The sequence below is a fragment of the Grampus griseus genome (assembly GCF_964374135.1).
Source record: "Grampus griseus genome assembly, chromosome: 17".
NCBI lineage: Eukaryota > Metazoa > Chordata > Mammalia > Artiodactyla > Delphinidae > Grampus > Grampus griseus.
In genome coordinates, this window is record NC_139011.1 from 52,510,331 (window position 1) to 52,525,861 (window position 15,531).

Sequence of the window (15,531 nt, forward strand, 5' to 3'; positions counted from 1 at the left end):
AATGGCCAGAACAGGCAAATCCACTGAGACAGAAGATTAGTGGCTGCAGGAGCTGGGAGGAAAGAGGGATGGAGAGAGAATGTTCATGTGTACAGAGTTTCTTTTTGAAGATGGTAAGAATGTTCTGAAATTAGACAGCAGTGATGGTTACCCAACTCTGTTAACCTAAAAACCACTGAAATATACACGTTATTCTTATGATATGTGTATTATCTCATTAAAGCTGTTATTTTTCTAAAAACTACTTTGATAAGAATTCAACCAAATGATATGCTTAGATACAAGCTTTTAAATTCTATGGCAAACTCTAAACTAAGGTTTAAAACTTCATATGTGGGAAATGTTAATTACTTTGTCACAAATACTAAAATAAAACATTCTACCTGGTGGTTGTCCTTGCCGAAGGGTCTCCATTTTCATGTAAGGCATCACCATTTTGCTGTATTTCCACTGAATGACAAAAAAGAAAGACACTAGGTTTTTATATACTTCTTGCTGTTTTTTTTTTCCTTCAAATTTTGAAAACACATGAAGTTATTAGCTTACTGGTTGGGGATGAGCTGCTGTTTGTTCTATTTTCTTGCTCAATCACCAGTCCATCAAGCACAACTGTTAATTCACCAGTTTGCACAACACCATTCTTGGTTTCCAAGGAAAGTTTTAATTGTTCTTTCACTCTTTCCACTAGGGGGAAAAAAAACCCCTAATTTAAACACTTTTGTTATATACAAAAATATGTTTTAGAAATCAAAACTACATATCAAGAATTACTCTAATTCAGTGCTTGACGGCTACATGTGGAAAGAATTATATGTGTTTTTATCTATGGGCCCTTCTATACTACACCAGAATCACTTCCTTTCTCACCTAGTTGAATAACTCCTTTCCCTCTACCACATACTTTCAATATCACCTTTAATTGCCCCTTTGCACAGCATAAACCTCTGAGAATATACAAATATATCTAGATAATAAGCTCAGCAATTGCCTAAACTTGTTCTTTGTCCCAAGGTACCACATAAGACTTGTGGTTAAGGCAAAATTTCTGCAGGAGAGTCAGGGGGTTTGGTTCTTAATCCCAGCTCAGGAACTTCTAGCTGTATTTGAGTAAGTAGTCAAAGTAGTCAAGCTACCTAAAGCCTCAGTTTCCTCATTACAAAATGGAGATAATAGAAGCATCAAACTAAAGGAACTGTCATAAGGTCCAAATGCAAAGCCACAGAGAAAGTTCTTAGCACCACATCTGACACACAGTAAGTGCTCAATAAATGGTAATAGTTTATTATTTCTTTTTCATATAAGGCCAAATATTTCTTCCTATTATTAGGATATCTAATTCTTACTTAAACTCAAAGTCATTTTGCTTCAACTTCTCCTATCCCACAGAATACATATCAAAAGTATTAGTGATCCCATTATTATCCAAAATGAGGCCAGTTACTTCAATCTGATCTTCACTTCTGAAATCATGAAACATATTTCTTCTTAGATTATGTCCTTGACTTTGGTCCCTCCTATATTTAACAAATTTGTTGGGTTTTTTTTTCCATTTACCAAATGTCTAGCACAAACATATTGACTAGTTACCCAAGTACAGAAAATATAAGACAAAAAAAAAAATCTGTAACAACTAACCATTAGACAGGAATTCTTTGCAAAAAATTTAAAAACCATGTAATAAAGAAAACCTTGTAGAAGACCTACCCCAACCATTTTCACCACCATAAACCTCATTTCCACTCCACATCACAAAATCAACATTAATAAAAACAGAGAAACTAGAGGACATATTAATATTAAAGTACCAAAAAAAAAAAAACCCCAACCCTACAAAACCATGAATTTCAGTTTTATCTAGATTCTAATAATCTATGTCTGAAGAAAACTATATTGACTACCATTCTATTTCATTTTTGTCACCTTTCTCTATTTAAAGTATCTGGAATTTGGAGGTTCAGCTCTCGTTCCTAAAATATTTAGCTATTTGAGTAGATTCTTAAAGAATAGCCTTTTACTCAATAGGCTTTGAGTAGATTCTTAAAGAATGGCCTATATGGGAAAAGAATCTAAAAAAGAGTGGATATATGTATTCACTTTGCTGTACACCTGAAACTAACACTACATTGTAGATCAACCATACTCCAATAAAAATTAAAAAAAAAAAGAATAGCCTTAAAAAATCACTTTAAAGTAGGTCTCTTGGTAGTAAATTCTCTCATTTTTTTAAAATCTGTAAATGTTTGGAGTCTCATCCTGCAAGATTTGTTGGACATGCCGACTTTGTATTGATAATGATCTCTCAACTCTTTGAAGATATTTTTCCACCATCTTATCCTATTACTGCTAATTATGTAAGCCTGATTTACAAATCTTTGCAAATGACCTGTTTTTCTCCATAGCTGCTTTTTTTTGTCTTTGGTGTCATGAATCTCACTTTGATGAAAGCATGACCTCCTCTTTATCATCCTTCTTTGGATATCAATGAATCCAGGGGCCAGCAAACTATAGACCATAGGCCAAATCTGGCCCATTACCTGTTTTTGTAAATAAGGTTTTAGTTGAACACAGCCATGCTCATTCATGTACATATTTTCTATGGCTGCTTTCCAACTACAATGGAAGAGCCGAATAGGTGCAACAGAGATTATATGACCTGCAAAGCCTAAATATTTACCATCTGGTCCTTTACAGAAAATGTTTGCCAACCTCTGCTTATGGGTGGCTTCTTACAATTTGTGATCTTTGATGCTGAGTTAATTTTCTGATATTAATCTAAGGGTAATCTTTGGGCTTTAGTACAGGCGGGGTCAGTTTCTTATTCTTTCAGTGGTGTGAGGGCACCCCAAGAGTCAAGACTACAGGAGTCTAAGCTCAGCTCCCCTAGCTGGCTGTCAGCCAAAAGTGCTATCAGCATCATCCACTAAACTAACTCTAGTTCATAAGGTTTTGTCTTTTTTTTTTTTTTTTTTTTTTTTTTCCGGAAGAACGGGGCCCTTGGAGACCACCCCTGCCTCTTTGCGAAACTCATCAATGCCACAGAAACTCGTCCTATCCAGGACCTAACTGTTCTGCAGTGGGAGGTTGTTCATAACATCTAGCCTTTCACAATTATAACATGGAAGATTGGGATATAACATTTCTGAGTCATAAAATTGGGAGGACTTATCACATAAATAATTCTCTCTACGTGTGTGTTGGGAAGGGCTGGAATATGAGGGTATTATTCTATTACAGTATAAACAAGCCAACTCAGACATATTCATCCATTCAATATGTGATTGCCTAGTGTGTGGCGGATAGTGCACTCTGGGAAAGCAGGATAAACCCTGACCAGCCTAAAGTAGACCTCCTCCCTACCATTACTCCACTTATTTCCTTCAATGGACTTACCACCAGAATTGGAAGGGGGGGGCGCAGCGGGGTCCATCTCCCCAACTAAACTGAAGTCTCCAATAGAGCAGAGATCTTATTCAGCTAATTCAGTGATGTATCCTCAGTATCTGACAGAAGGTAGGTGCTTAATAAAATTTAAAATAAACTATTAAGATAGAGCCATCCTCAGGAAACTTACAAGGCAGGCAGTAGCTGATTATTTCCTACCTCCTGGACATTCTTCCTTAGTTTTAATTGGGGAAAAGAACAGTCTGAACCTGAGTTTCTAGGAAGCTACATATATGACTAGACAATTTATTCTTTCATCATGGAAATCAATTTATTCTTTCTTTCTTTCACTCTCTCTGTCCCCACAGAAAACAACAGATCTTCAAAGATCTTGGTTTTCAAGACATTTTACAGAATTAGATTTAACTCAGAGTCACATTCTGAAGCTATTTTTTTCTTGCACACAGTATTATCTACTGCTAAGTAACAAATTATCCTAAAATTCAGTCACTTAAAATAACAAGAGTCACTTAATACTGCTCACAGTTTCTGTGGGCCAGGAATTTGGGAGGGGTGGGAAAATCTGCCTAAAGGGTAGCTCGTACACAGAGCTGACAATTTGGGATTGACTGCTGAGAAGAAGCCTCAGTTCCTCTCCACTTGGGCCCCTCTACAGACCTGTGGAGAGTCTTCACAGCAGTGACTTTCTTCCCGGAGTGAGTAATCTAAGAGACCAGGGCAAAAGCTGAAATGTCTTCACTGACCAAGTCTTGGAGGTCGTATACCATTACTTCTGCATATTCTATTGGTCATACAGACCATCTCTGTTTCAACGTGGGAGGGGACTACACAAATGTACGAAATAGCAGAAGATAGGAATGTATTATAACAGAACGTATTATATACATTATATAATATAGGAATGTATTATAACAGAATTTGAGAAAAGAACGAGTACATTAGGCTACAAAAGCTTGTAGTAACAATCCCAGGAATAACCAGGTCTTCTGAATCCTAAGTCTTTCTATTATATCATACTATGAGTCAATGTGTTAGGTTCCCATCTTCTATCATGTAACAAAATAAATTTCAGAATTTATAAAAGAAATTAAAGTAAAAATAAAGTAAAAAATGTGGAAGAAAATAGATAACTATTAAATATAAGGACTGGAAAGGATTCTTTGAGAATAATAACAATGGAAAATGAATAAACTTTAATGACTGAAATAATATTAAACTTCTATAAATCAAAACTGGGGACAAATATAGAGGCAAATGATTGGGAGAAAAAACTAAGAGCTTTTATAAATCAGTGAGGAAAAAACGAAATCAATAAAAAATGTACAAAGAACATGACAATCACAAATGATGAAATACGAATGATCAATAAACATCTGACTTTATTAATAGTTAAAGAAATACTCTGGTAAGAAAAATATACATTTTTTTAATCTATTAGTGGAGCGTATATTTCCAAATGGGCACTCTCAGATGCTACATTTTGTGTACAAATTATTGTAACTTTTCAGGAAAGCAACTAGACAGCCATGCATAGCTAGAGGCTTAAAACTGTTCATTCCCTTTCACCTAGTAATTTCAATCCTAAAAATCCTTCTAAAGAACAGAAATGCATTTATCACCAGTAATGAAAAAACTGTTTGTTCAAAACCTTGGCTTAAAATATCTTAGTTTGTGCTGATGCTAAGTGAATTTTAAAAAGAGAACTTAAGACTTAGTAAACTAAACAAATAACTAGTATTGACTAAGTAAATAAGGCTAAAAGAAACTGCTTTAATAAACTTAAATTTGACTATGCTCTGTCTTCTATCATAAATGACACATTTCTCTGCTCTGTTTCCCTACCATTTAATGTAAAGAGATAATTTTCACTGTAAAATCATTTTGGACATAATTCAATTTGAAGTGATTTTAATGGATTTCAAAATACTTTTGTTGACAAAAGCTACTAACACCATAAAAAATTAAAAAATAAAAAAAAAACAGTGCAATTCCAGTGTTTGAAAGGCAGCCATCTGACTCCTCTCTGGAATGTTTAAAGTGGCTCTGTCAGTTTCAAAATTGAAATATAAAATGAAGTTCTGTATTCACTTCAACCTTGGAATTAGCTACACTATTCTTACACTGTTCACCCATGAATATGATGACAAAGATTTTCTCCTGGCCCAAATTCAATTCAGGCTCCTCTGAGGCACCTTCTCCACTAGGCCTCAACCTTGGCCCATAAATACTGCAAACTCTCAGCACAAAAGATTTTATCCACCCTACTCTCCCCAAAGTTAAAAGACTTCTAACAACTCAAGGAGACCCTAGCCAGCCTTGAAAGAATTTACTGTTTGATCAAGGCAACACCTGTGACAGGCCACCCTTTCTAAAAGCATTTATTAAAACAGCTTATAATGGTGGATCCTTCCTCTGTCCCTTTAAGATGTATATGTGTCTCCTACTCAGGGACCTGAAAGCTATTTGTCTGAAATGTAATCATCAGGAAGGATGGATCTTAGTCAGTCTTAGTCTCTGTGGGAGAATAAAATTCTCAATAATAGAGAAAGCTGGCCTAACTGCATTCACACTGATCAACTCTTGTAATTTTTCACTTCCCTAACTCCACTTAGCTTCCATTCACCCCTCTTTCTACTCCTTCATTCTTCCTTTGAAAGGCCCAATTACCTCTGTATAAACTGAAGCTGAGTTCAGATCAAGCTGGACTCTCTTCCTTATTGCAAAAGTATATTACTGATTAAAATATGTCCTTACCACTAGTGTTTGGCTTTTTCTTTGACAACAGGATTTTTCCTTTGCAATTTAAGAAATAGTAGGTTTGAGAGAAAGAAATATACCTCATATATCAGTATCTACTGCTACTGACATAAAAAAAAAGAGCTAAAAATACCACATATTTCTGCAAAGCCAATGAAATAATTTCCATAATTTAGAACAGTGTTCAAGTGATCCCAACACATAACTAACTAAAGGCTGAGGTGCAAATGATGGCTTAAATCCACAGAAGTTCTGAGACAAAGTATCAGAGGATTGCATGGGTTTGGACGCCATCCAACTAGGCTTATTACACAAAACAAATTCAGGTTAAGAACTTGAAGGCTCGCTAGGATTTAAATGTGAAGAAGTGAAAGAACTTCCCTAGTAAGTTGCAGTCGGATTTTTACTGGGAAAATACAGATGGTTTTATATTGGATTAGCTGAGAATTTTATTTAAGGCTACGGATGACTGTAACAATTCATACTATACCATGAAGGTTGAAAGTAAATATATTCAGAAAAAAACAACCTATTCAAATGAATTAATCCTCTGCCCTTACCCCAAATATATCAGGAGAAGGGATACATCAAAACATGAACTTATGAGAAAAAATGTCAAGGCCCTGAGTATAGGAAGAAATTAGCCTCATAAATTTGAAGAGAGACATGTTCAAGTGCTAAACCAAGAGGCTGAATCAAAGACAACCAAGGATTTTATCAATTATGAGTACGTTTATAAATTCTACAGGTTGTCTAGAACCATGTTAACTTCCCATTACTTCTATTCAAAATTAAGCAACTAAGAATAAGAAAACCTGTGCTCTAGTCAAAACTGCAATTACTTCTTGCTTGAGCAATTCACTTAGATTAATTTATTTAATCAGTGAAATAAGTGACTGGGATTAATGCCCACAGGCATTTAAGTCTGCCTTTAAAGCACTATGATTCTATCACAGCTTTAAATTTTTGAAATTAATTTACTTCCCTTTTGTTATAGGCTGAATTGTGTCCCCCCCCAACCCCATCCCATTCATATGTTTATCATATGTTTAAGTCCTAACCTCTGGTACCTCAGAAGGTGACTTTATTTGGAAACACGATCTTTAAAGAGATAATTAAGTTAAAATGAGGTCATCACGGTGGCCCTAATCCAATATGACTGGTGTCCTTTTAAGAACAGGTAATTTGGATATGGATACACACACGCACAGGGAAGACAATGTGACGATATAAGGCAAAGATGGCTATCTACAAGCAAAGAAGAGAGTCTTCTGACAAAACCAACCCTGTCAACACCTTGATCTCAGACTTCTAGCTTCCAGAACTGTGAGAAAGTACATTTCTGTTGTTTAGGCCAGCGGTCCCCAACCTTTTTGGCACCAGGGACCAGTTTCATGGAAGACAATTTTTCCACAGACTGGGGGGGTGGGGGTGGGGGTGGGGGTATGGTCCAGGCAATAATGCGAGCCATGGGGAGCAGCAGATGAAGCTTCGTTCGCTCATCCACCACTCACCTCCTGCTGTGAGGCCCGGTTCCTAAGAGGCCACGGACCGCTACTGGTCCATGGCCCAGGGGTTGGGGACCCCTGGTTTAGGCGACCCAGTCTGTGGTATTTTGGTATGGCAGCCCTGGAAAACTAATACATTTTTCAATTTTCAAAAGAAAAAAAAAATTACTGACTGCCTAAGGTGTATAAGATGCTGCTACTACGATTTCTGAAGCCACTGACTTCAGACATGTACGAATGTTTATAAAATTTTGTTTTTCCTCTGAGCATATTCTGCTCAATTAAATCATGAGAGATAGCTTTAAGTTTATACAATTTATAAGAGTTTCAATTCCAAGTATATAGACATTACAACCTTCCTACAAAATTACTTTGGCAGATAAATATTATAATCTGTTATGAAGGTTCAGTACAGTCTAATATAACAGATTTGGAAACAATCTAAATGGCAACAGTATGAGCATGGTTTAAAAATTACAGTTTGTGATAAAACATTATGAAACTACTAAATTAGCTTTCAAAGAATACCACTGAATTACACAGAGAAATGCACATGATATAACACTGAGAGCTAAGAAGAACATGAAACTGAGTATGATCTCGATTATTATACACATACACGTGTAGACAAAAATTCATCAAAATATTAGCACTCATTATCTCTGGGTTGTGAGATTATGAGAAATAACTTTTGTACTAGAAAAGAGGTCCCATGCAAAAGCTTAATCCAGAGCAGAAATAGCATATAAATAGTTGAAACCAAATAATCAATTCTGAAATAACATAGGTTAACTGAAGTATGACATATTTATACCAATAATGTCATAGAGCCCGGAAAAAAGTACAAATCCAGCCACCATCAGACCAAGCAAGGTACTGTATGCTTACAAGACCTACTACTTATTTCTGTAACCAAGATGAATTGAATGACCAAAAGCCATAACATAGCAGGGAATTAAACTTTCAGTACTTAAAAGAAGATTTTTTTAAAAAAATCACTGTACATAAAAACTAGTATGGCTTTTACATTTTCTTGACTCATATAACTCTTTATGTCCAAAAACAGATTTTTCAGTTACACATGAATTTTTTTTGTTAAAAACTTTCAAAAAATTAACTTATCTTAAAAATTAGCATTTTAACCCTTAACCTAGCACATCTGTTAGGAGTAAGAAAACTTCCAAGGAAATAAGATGAACATAAAGATTTAGAGCGGTATTAGTTTGAGTGAACTATTAGAAACCTAAATATCAAATAATAAATTAGTTAAATCATAAACTATGAGTCCAGTTTTTAATATTCTTTGGATCACACAGTATTTTGAGAATTTGATAAAAGCAATGAACTCTCCTCAGAATCAGAAATACATGTATATATCCCCAAGTTTTTGCATACCATGATAGGGAGTTTACAAATAATTGAAGCTTAAACTACTTTAAGAATCCTCACACTAGAAAAATTTAATATGATGGAAACATAACGCTCATATTATATTTTTAAATGAAAAAAAGAAGAGAATAAACCAGTAGATACAAAGAAGAAAAAAAATTTACATCTATGAATGAGAGACCAAATTATTGGGAAGGGTTATCCTTGGATAGTAAAAATTACAGATAATTTTTATATTCCTCTGTGATTTTCTATATTCTCCATATTTTCTAAAATGAACTAGTTAGATAATAAAAAAAGAAACTTTAAGAGTTAGAATTTATTTTGTACAAACAAAATTGTTATTAGCCAAGAAACAAAGTAGAGTAGGTTCAGATAATGATCATTTTTTTCAAGTCTTTATGTATATAATAAATCACTGATGGTCACTGATAACTGGGTATACTCATGGATGGCTGGGATTATTTTGTATAAATTTGTTGGACAGAGAAATGCCAGGGTAAATATTTCCTATTTCATATAATGCTATAAACTTAAAAGCAATCATAGGCAATAAATGAAGTCCTCCTTTATAAATACAAAACTTTTTTTTTTTTTTGCTTTTGGACTTCAGAATATTTTCAAAGTGTCTAAAATAAACTTTTAAAGGAACAAAGACTAGAACAAAAAACTTACATTTTCTATTGTGTATTAACAGAGCTTGTTTCAAATCTATTGTTGCTCTTCCTAATAAAGCATCTGCTTTTAAAGTGTGATGACTCCAAACTCGAAATTCCAATGTAGTCTGTGGGGTCACATTTCTGTAAGAGTAAAATTATAACAAATATACAGGAGAGTACGGTTTACTTCAATAATTCTGAAAAGCCATAAATTCAGTTTATTTGAGGAAAAAATATTATATGAAACAGTAAACCACATGAATTATAAATAAAAACAAATATTTACTTTCAAGTACATTAGGACTTTAATACCCAGATTAAAAGTTTTTGTAATTAACAAACCAAAGCACCAGCAATACATCAAATGTCTTATTAAGACTTCAAAATAACACAATTTCTACTTGAACTAATACCTAAAGATTTAAGACAGTTGATTGCATTGGTTATAACACTTTTACTATACACAAATTTATAACATTATATTTCAGAAATGCCAAATGATTTTCTACCCTATTTATTTTTATAAGACAATAAGAAAAAATATCGCTATATGGAAAACATTAGTTTGTAAAGCAAAAACAAGGACTATTACGCTTCATTTCTAAATAAAATCAAAGAAACCAAAATTTTTTTCATACTTAAAATTGTCTAGTCACACTAAAAAATAGCATTCCTTACTCTGAAGTCATCTTACCAAAAAAACCCAAAAAATACCACCAAAAGAAAAACATTCCAAGAAGCACACTCTCTTTTAAAAATTTTGCATTCTTTATATACCAGATACTTACACAGTTAGCTGTTCATCCCATTTTGGATTAGAAGAACTACTGGATTTTGCTGTTTTCTTACTTTCTCCATCTACAACTACTTCTGTATATATTGCTGTTCCAAACCAGTTCTTTTTTCTTTTTAGTTTGGCACTAGAAACTAACAGAAACATGATAATCACTAGTGAATATATTTAGCCACAAAGTAGTATAAATCAATAAAAATGGAATTGTGCGTCTTGTGCAACTCAAACTATTTTCACTGGCAGGATGGAGAAACAATATAAAAGGGCTACTGTTAATGCCTGAGAACCATTTGACTTTAACAGCTTTATTGAAGTAATTCACATAGCATATAATTCACCCATTTAAACTGCACAATAGTTTTAATATATTCACAGAGTTGTGCAACCATCACCGTAAGTAATTTTAAAACATATTCATTACCCCCAAAAGAAACCCCATATCATTAAGCAGTCACCCTCCTATTCCATCCCACTTCCTCCCCACCAGCCCTAGGCAACTATTAACCTATTCTGTCTCTATAGATTTGCCTATTCTGGACAATTCATATAAATGAAATGGTCTTTTGTGACTGGCTTCTTTCACTTAGCATACTTTCAAAGTTCATCCATGTTGTAGTATGTACCAGTATTTTCATTCATTTTATTGACAAATAATATTCCACTGTATAGGCATACCACTTTTTATTTATCCACTCAGCAGTTGATATAGACATTTGGGTTGTTTCCACTTTTGGGCTACTGTGTATAATACTGCTATAAACATTCACGTACAAACAGAACTACCATATGACCCAGCAATCCCACTACTGGGCATATAGCCTGAGAAAACCAAAATTCAAAAAGAGTCATGTACCAAAATGTTCATTGCAGCTCTATTTACAATAGCCCGGAGATGGAAACAACCTAAGTGCCCATCATCAGATGAATGGATAAAGAAGATGTGGCACATATATACAATGGAATATTACTCAGCCATAAAAAGAAACGAAATTGAGCTATTTGTAATGAGGTGGATAGACCTAGAGTCTGTCATACAGAGTGAAGTAAGTCAGAAAGAAAAAGACAAATACCATATGCTAACACATATATATGGAATTTAAGAAAAAAAAAATGTCATGAAGAACCTAGGGGTAAGGCAGGAATAAAGACGCAGACCTCCTAGAGAACGGACTTGAGGTTATGGGGAGGGGGAAGGGTGAGCTGTGACAGGGCGAGAGAGAGTCATGGACATATACACACTAACAAACGTAGTAAGGGAGATAGCTAGTGGGAAGCAGCTGCATGGCACAGGGATATTGGCTCGGTGCTTTGTGACAGCCTGGAGGGGTGGGATAGGGAGGGTGGGAGGGAGAGAGACGCAAGAGGGAAGACATATGGGAACATATGTTTATGTATGACTGATTCACTTTGTTGTAAAGCAGAAACTAACACACCATTGTAAAGCAATTATACCCCAATAAAGATGTTAAAAAAAAAAAAAAAAAAGGAGGGAGGGAACAAGATGGTCAGTAGAGGAAAGGGCTGGGCCTTCAGTAGGAAAAAAAAAAAAAATTAATATCCAGAATATATAGAGGACACCAAAAATATAACAACAGAAAGACAAACAACCTGATTCAAAAACAAGGGCTTGAACAGACATTTCTCTAAAGAAGATATATGAATGGCCAGTAAGCACATGAAAAAAATGTTCAGTGTCACCAATCATTAGGGAAACGCAAATCAAAACCAAAATGAGATACCACCTCACATCCATTAGAATGGCTACTATCGAAAAAACAGAAACAAGTACTGGTGAGGATGTAGAGAAATTAGAACCTTTGTATACTGTACATATTACCATATCATCCAGCAATTCCACTTCTAGGTATAGACCTAAAAGAATCAAAAGCAGGGTCCCAAAGAGATGTTTGCACACCTATGTTCATAAGAGCTTTATTCACAATAGCTAAAATGTGGAAGCAACACAATTGTTCATCAAAAGAAGGATGAAAGAGCAAAACATGGTATATACATAGCCTTAAATAGGAAGGAAATTCTGCAATATGTTACAACATGCATGAACCTTAAGGACATTATGCTAAATGAAGTAAGCCAGTCACAAAAAGACAAACACTATATGATTCCACTTACATGAGATACTGAGAATAGTCAAAATCACAGAGACAGAAAGTAGAATGGTAGCCACCAAGGGCTGGGGGCGAGCATGGGGAGTTATTGTTTAATGCATGTAGAGTTTCAGTTTTACAAATGAAGAGTTATGAAGATGGATGGTGATGATGGTTGCACAACATTATGAATGTAATTAATACCACTGAATGTACACTAAAAATGGATAAGACGATAAATTTTATGTTATGAGTGTTTTGCAGAGTAAAAAAAAAAAAAAAAATTGAAAAAAAGAACAGCCCTAGAAGTTAACCAGGTTTTTTCAGGATGCCTGGCAGACACAAGTGTCTTCAATAATCTTATGCATCATGATAGTATTAATACTATTATTATGAGACTGTCCTATGTGTGTGTTGTGAGATAAATAAAATGAGTAGTTATGGAAAAAAAACAAAACAAACCAAAAAAAAACATTCACGTACAAGTTTTTGTGTGGACGTATGTTTTCATTTTCTTGGCATATACCTAGGAGTGGAATTGCTAGGTCATATGGTAACTCTGTTGAATAAATGCCAGGCTATTTTCCACAGTGTCTGTACCATTTTACACACCCAGCAGCAGTGTATAAGAGTTCTGATTTCTCCACATCCTTGCCAACCATTTGAACTTAATACTGAACTGCATCAAGCATCAAGAGAAAGGGAAGTGTCTTCAGATTCAATTTGCCTATGAACTTCTCTGCCAGGTAGAATTCATAACTTACCTATCTGAAATTACATAAACTTTGGCAATTTTTTAAAAAATGCTTTTCCTAGAAAGTTGATTTCAAAAAAAGGAGGAGGTATCTGCCTTTTCAAAGAAAAACTTTAAAATCAAAATGTCACTAGAAGTTAATCATAACCCTTTACAGAAAGTGAATTTTAAACTGAATTTACCTGACTTGGAGGAAGACTTGTTTAATTTAGGCTAAGCATTTGATTTTTAAATAATTTTTACAACTACTAATTCAAATGGGGAATACATACTTGCAGGGAAAAGTAATGACTACCAAGTAGTAATAACTTATCAAGATCACATCTATAATCAACTACCTATGAACACTGTGGGTCTGAGATGAGAAAGGAGAAAGCCCCCTCCATGCCATACATGTACCCCATGTTAAGAATATGAACATTAACAAGCTGATGCAAGCTTCCATTCTACTGTGAGCGAACAGTAATGTAAATCAGTAGTCGCACAAATAAACCACCAAAATAGGATATGAAAAACGCTGCAACAGAAGTAGAGTATCTGAAATACGGTAGTCCTTAATTCACATTTGAAGAACAGGAAAAGATTCAAAGGAAATACTCTACTTAAGTACTGGCAACATAAAGTAATCAAAGAGTGTTCAATGTTATGTCTGAAGTGTTACTCTCAGGGTCTTGGCAAAACTCACTTCCATCCTTCTCTGTTCCAAACTGCATTAAATTCAACACCATTGAAGTGACAGAAGGCACAGACCTCTCCCAAGAAATCCCCCAATCAAAGTTCTTCACTCCAAATAAAAGTCATTTCCTCAGTATATGCAGGACTTATCTACACACTAGAAGAAGGGGAAGAAGGGGAAGGCACTACTGGATGGTGTTAAAAGCACAGGATATCTTTTCAATAAATGGTGCTGGAACAACTGGACATGCACATGCAAACAAATAAATCTAAACACAGACCTTATACCCTTCATAAAAATTAACTCAAAATGCATCATAGACCTAAATGCAAAACACAAAACTATAAAACTCTAAGATAACACAGGAGAAAATTTAGATGACCTTGGGCATGGCAATGGATGCCATTTTAGATACAACACCAAAGGAATGATCCATGAAAGAAATATCCGATAAGGTGCACTTCATTAAAATTCAAAACTTCTGCGCTATGAAAGACAATGTCAAGAGAGTGAAAACGTAAGCCACAGACAGGGAGAAAATATTTGCAAAAGACATATCTGATAAAGAACTACTGACAAAAAAACACAAAGAACTCTTAAAAGTCAACAGTAAGAAAACAACCCCATGGGCCAAAGACCCTAACAGACACCTCACCAAAGAAGATATATGGATATGCATATGAAAAGCTCAACATCATATGTCATCAGGGACATATAAACTAAAACAACGAGATACCATTACACACCTATTAGAATGGTCAAAATCTGGAACACTGACCACACCAAATGCTGGGGAGGATGTGGAACAACAGGAACTCTTATTCATCGCTGGTGGGGATGCAAAATGGTTCAGCCACTTCGGAAGACAGTTTGACGGTTTCTTAAAAACTAAACATAGGCTTACCATATGATCCGATAATTGCACTCCTTGGTATTTACCCAAAGGAGTTGAAAACTTATGTCCATACAAAAACCTCCACGTGGATATTTATAGCAGTTTTATTTATATAACTGCCAAAACTTCTAAGTAACCACCATGTTCTTCAGTAGGTGAATGGATAAACGACTGGTATATCCAAACAATGGAATATCATTCACTGCTAAAAAGAAATGTCATCAAGTCATGGAGAGACACGGGGAAAATTTAAATGCATAATACTAAGTGAAAAAAGCCAATCTGAAAAGGCTGTATCTTGCATGATTCCAATTATATAACATTTTGGAAAAGGCAAAACTAGGAAGACTGTATAAAGATCAGCGGTTGCTAGGGACTGGGGAAGCATGGGTGAGGGATGAATAGATGGAGCACAGAGGATTTTTAGGGCAGTGAAAGTACTTCGTATAATACTATAATGATGGATACATGTCATTAGACTTTTGTCCAAACCCACAGAATGTACGCCACCAAGTGTGTACCCTACTGTAAACTATGAACTTAGGTGACTATGTAGGTTCATCATTTGTAATGAATGTAGCACTCTGGTGAGG

The 15,531-nt window shown here is 34.9% G+C and overlaps 1 protein-coding gene across 2 annotated transcripts in view; it reads right to left on the reverse strand.

Annotated features, from left to right (window-relative positions):
• Positions 1–15,531, reverse strand: part of WWP1 (WW domain containing E3 ubiquitin protein ligase 1) — a 115,198-nt gene that overhangs the window by 61,208 nt on the left and 38,459 nt on the right. For both annotated transcript variants that reach the window (XM_082674618.1, XM_082674619.1), the window contains exons 4-7: positions 10,504–10,642; positions 9,732–9,856; positions 547–684; positions 384–450 (exon numbers count right to left, since the gene is read on the reverse strand). In XM_082674618.1, the coding sequence (XP_082530744.1) occupies positions 384–450; positions 547–684; positions 9,732–9,856; positions 10,504–10,642 (469 nt within the window). The remainder of the gene's footprint in view (positions 1–383; positions 451–546; positions 685–9,731; positions 9,857–10,503; positions 10,643–15,531) is intronic.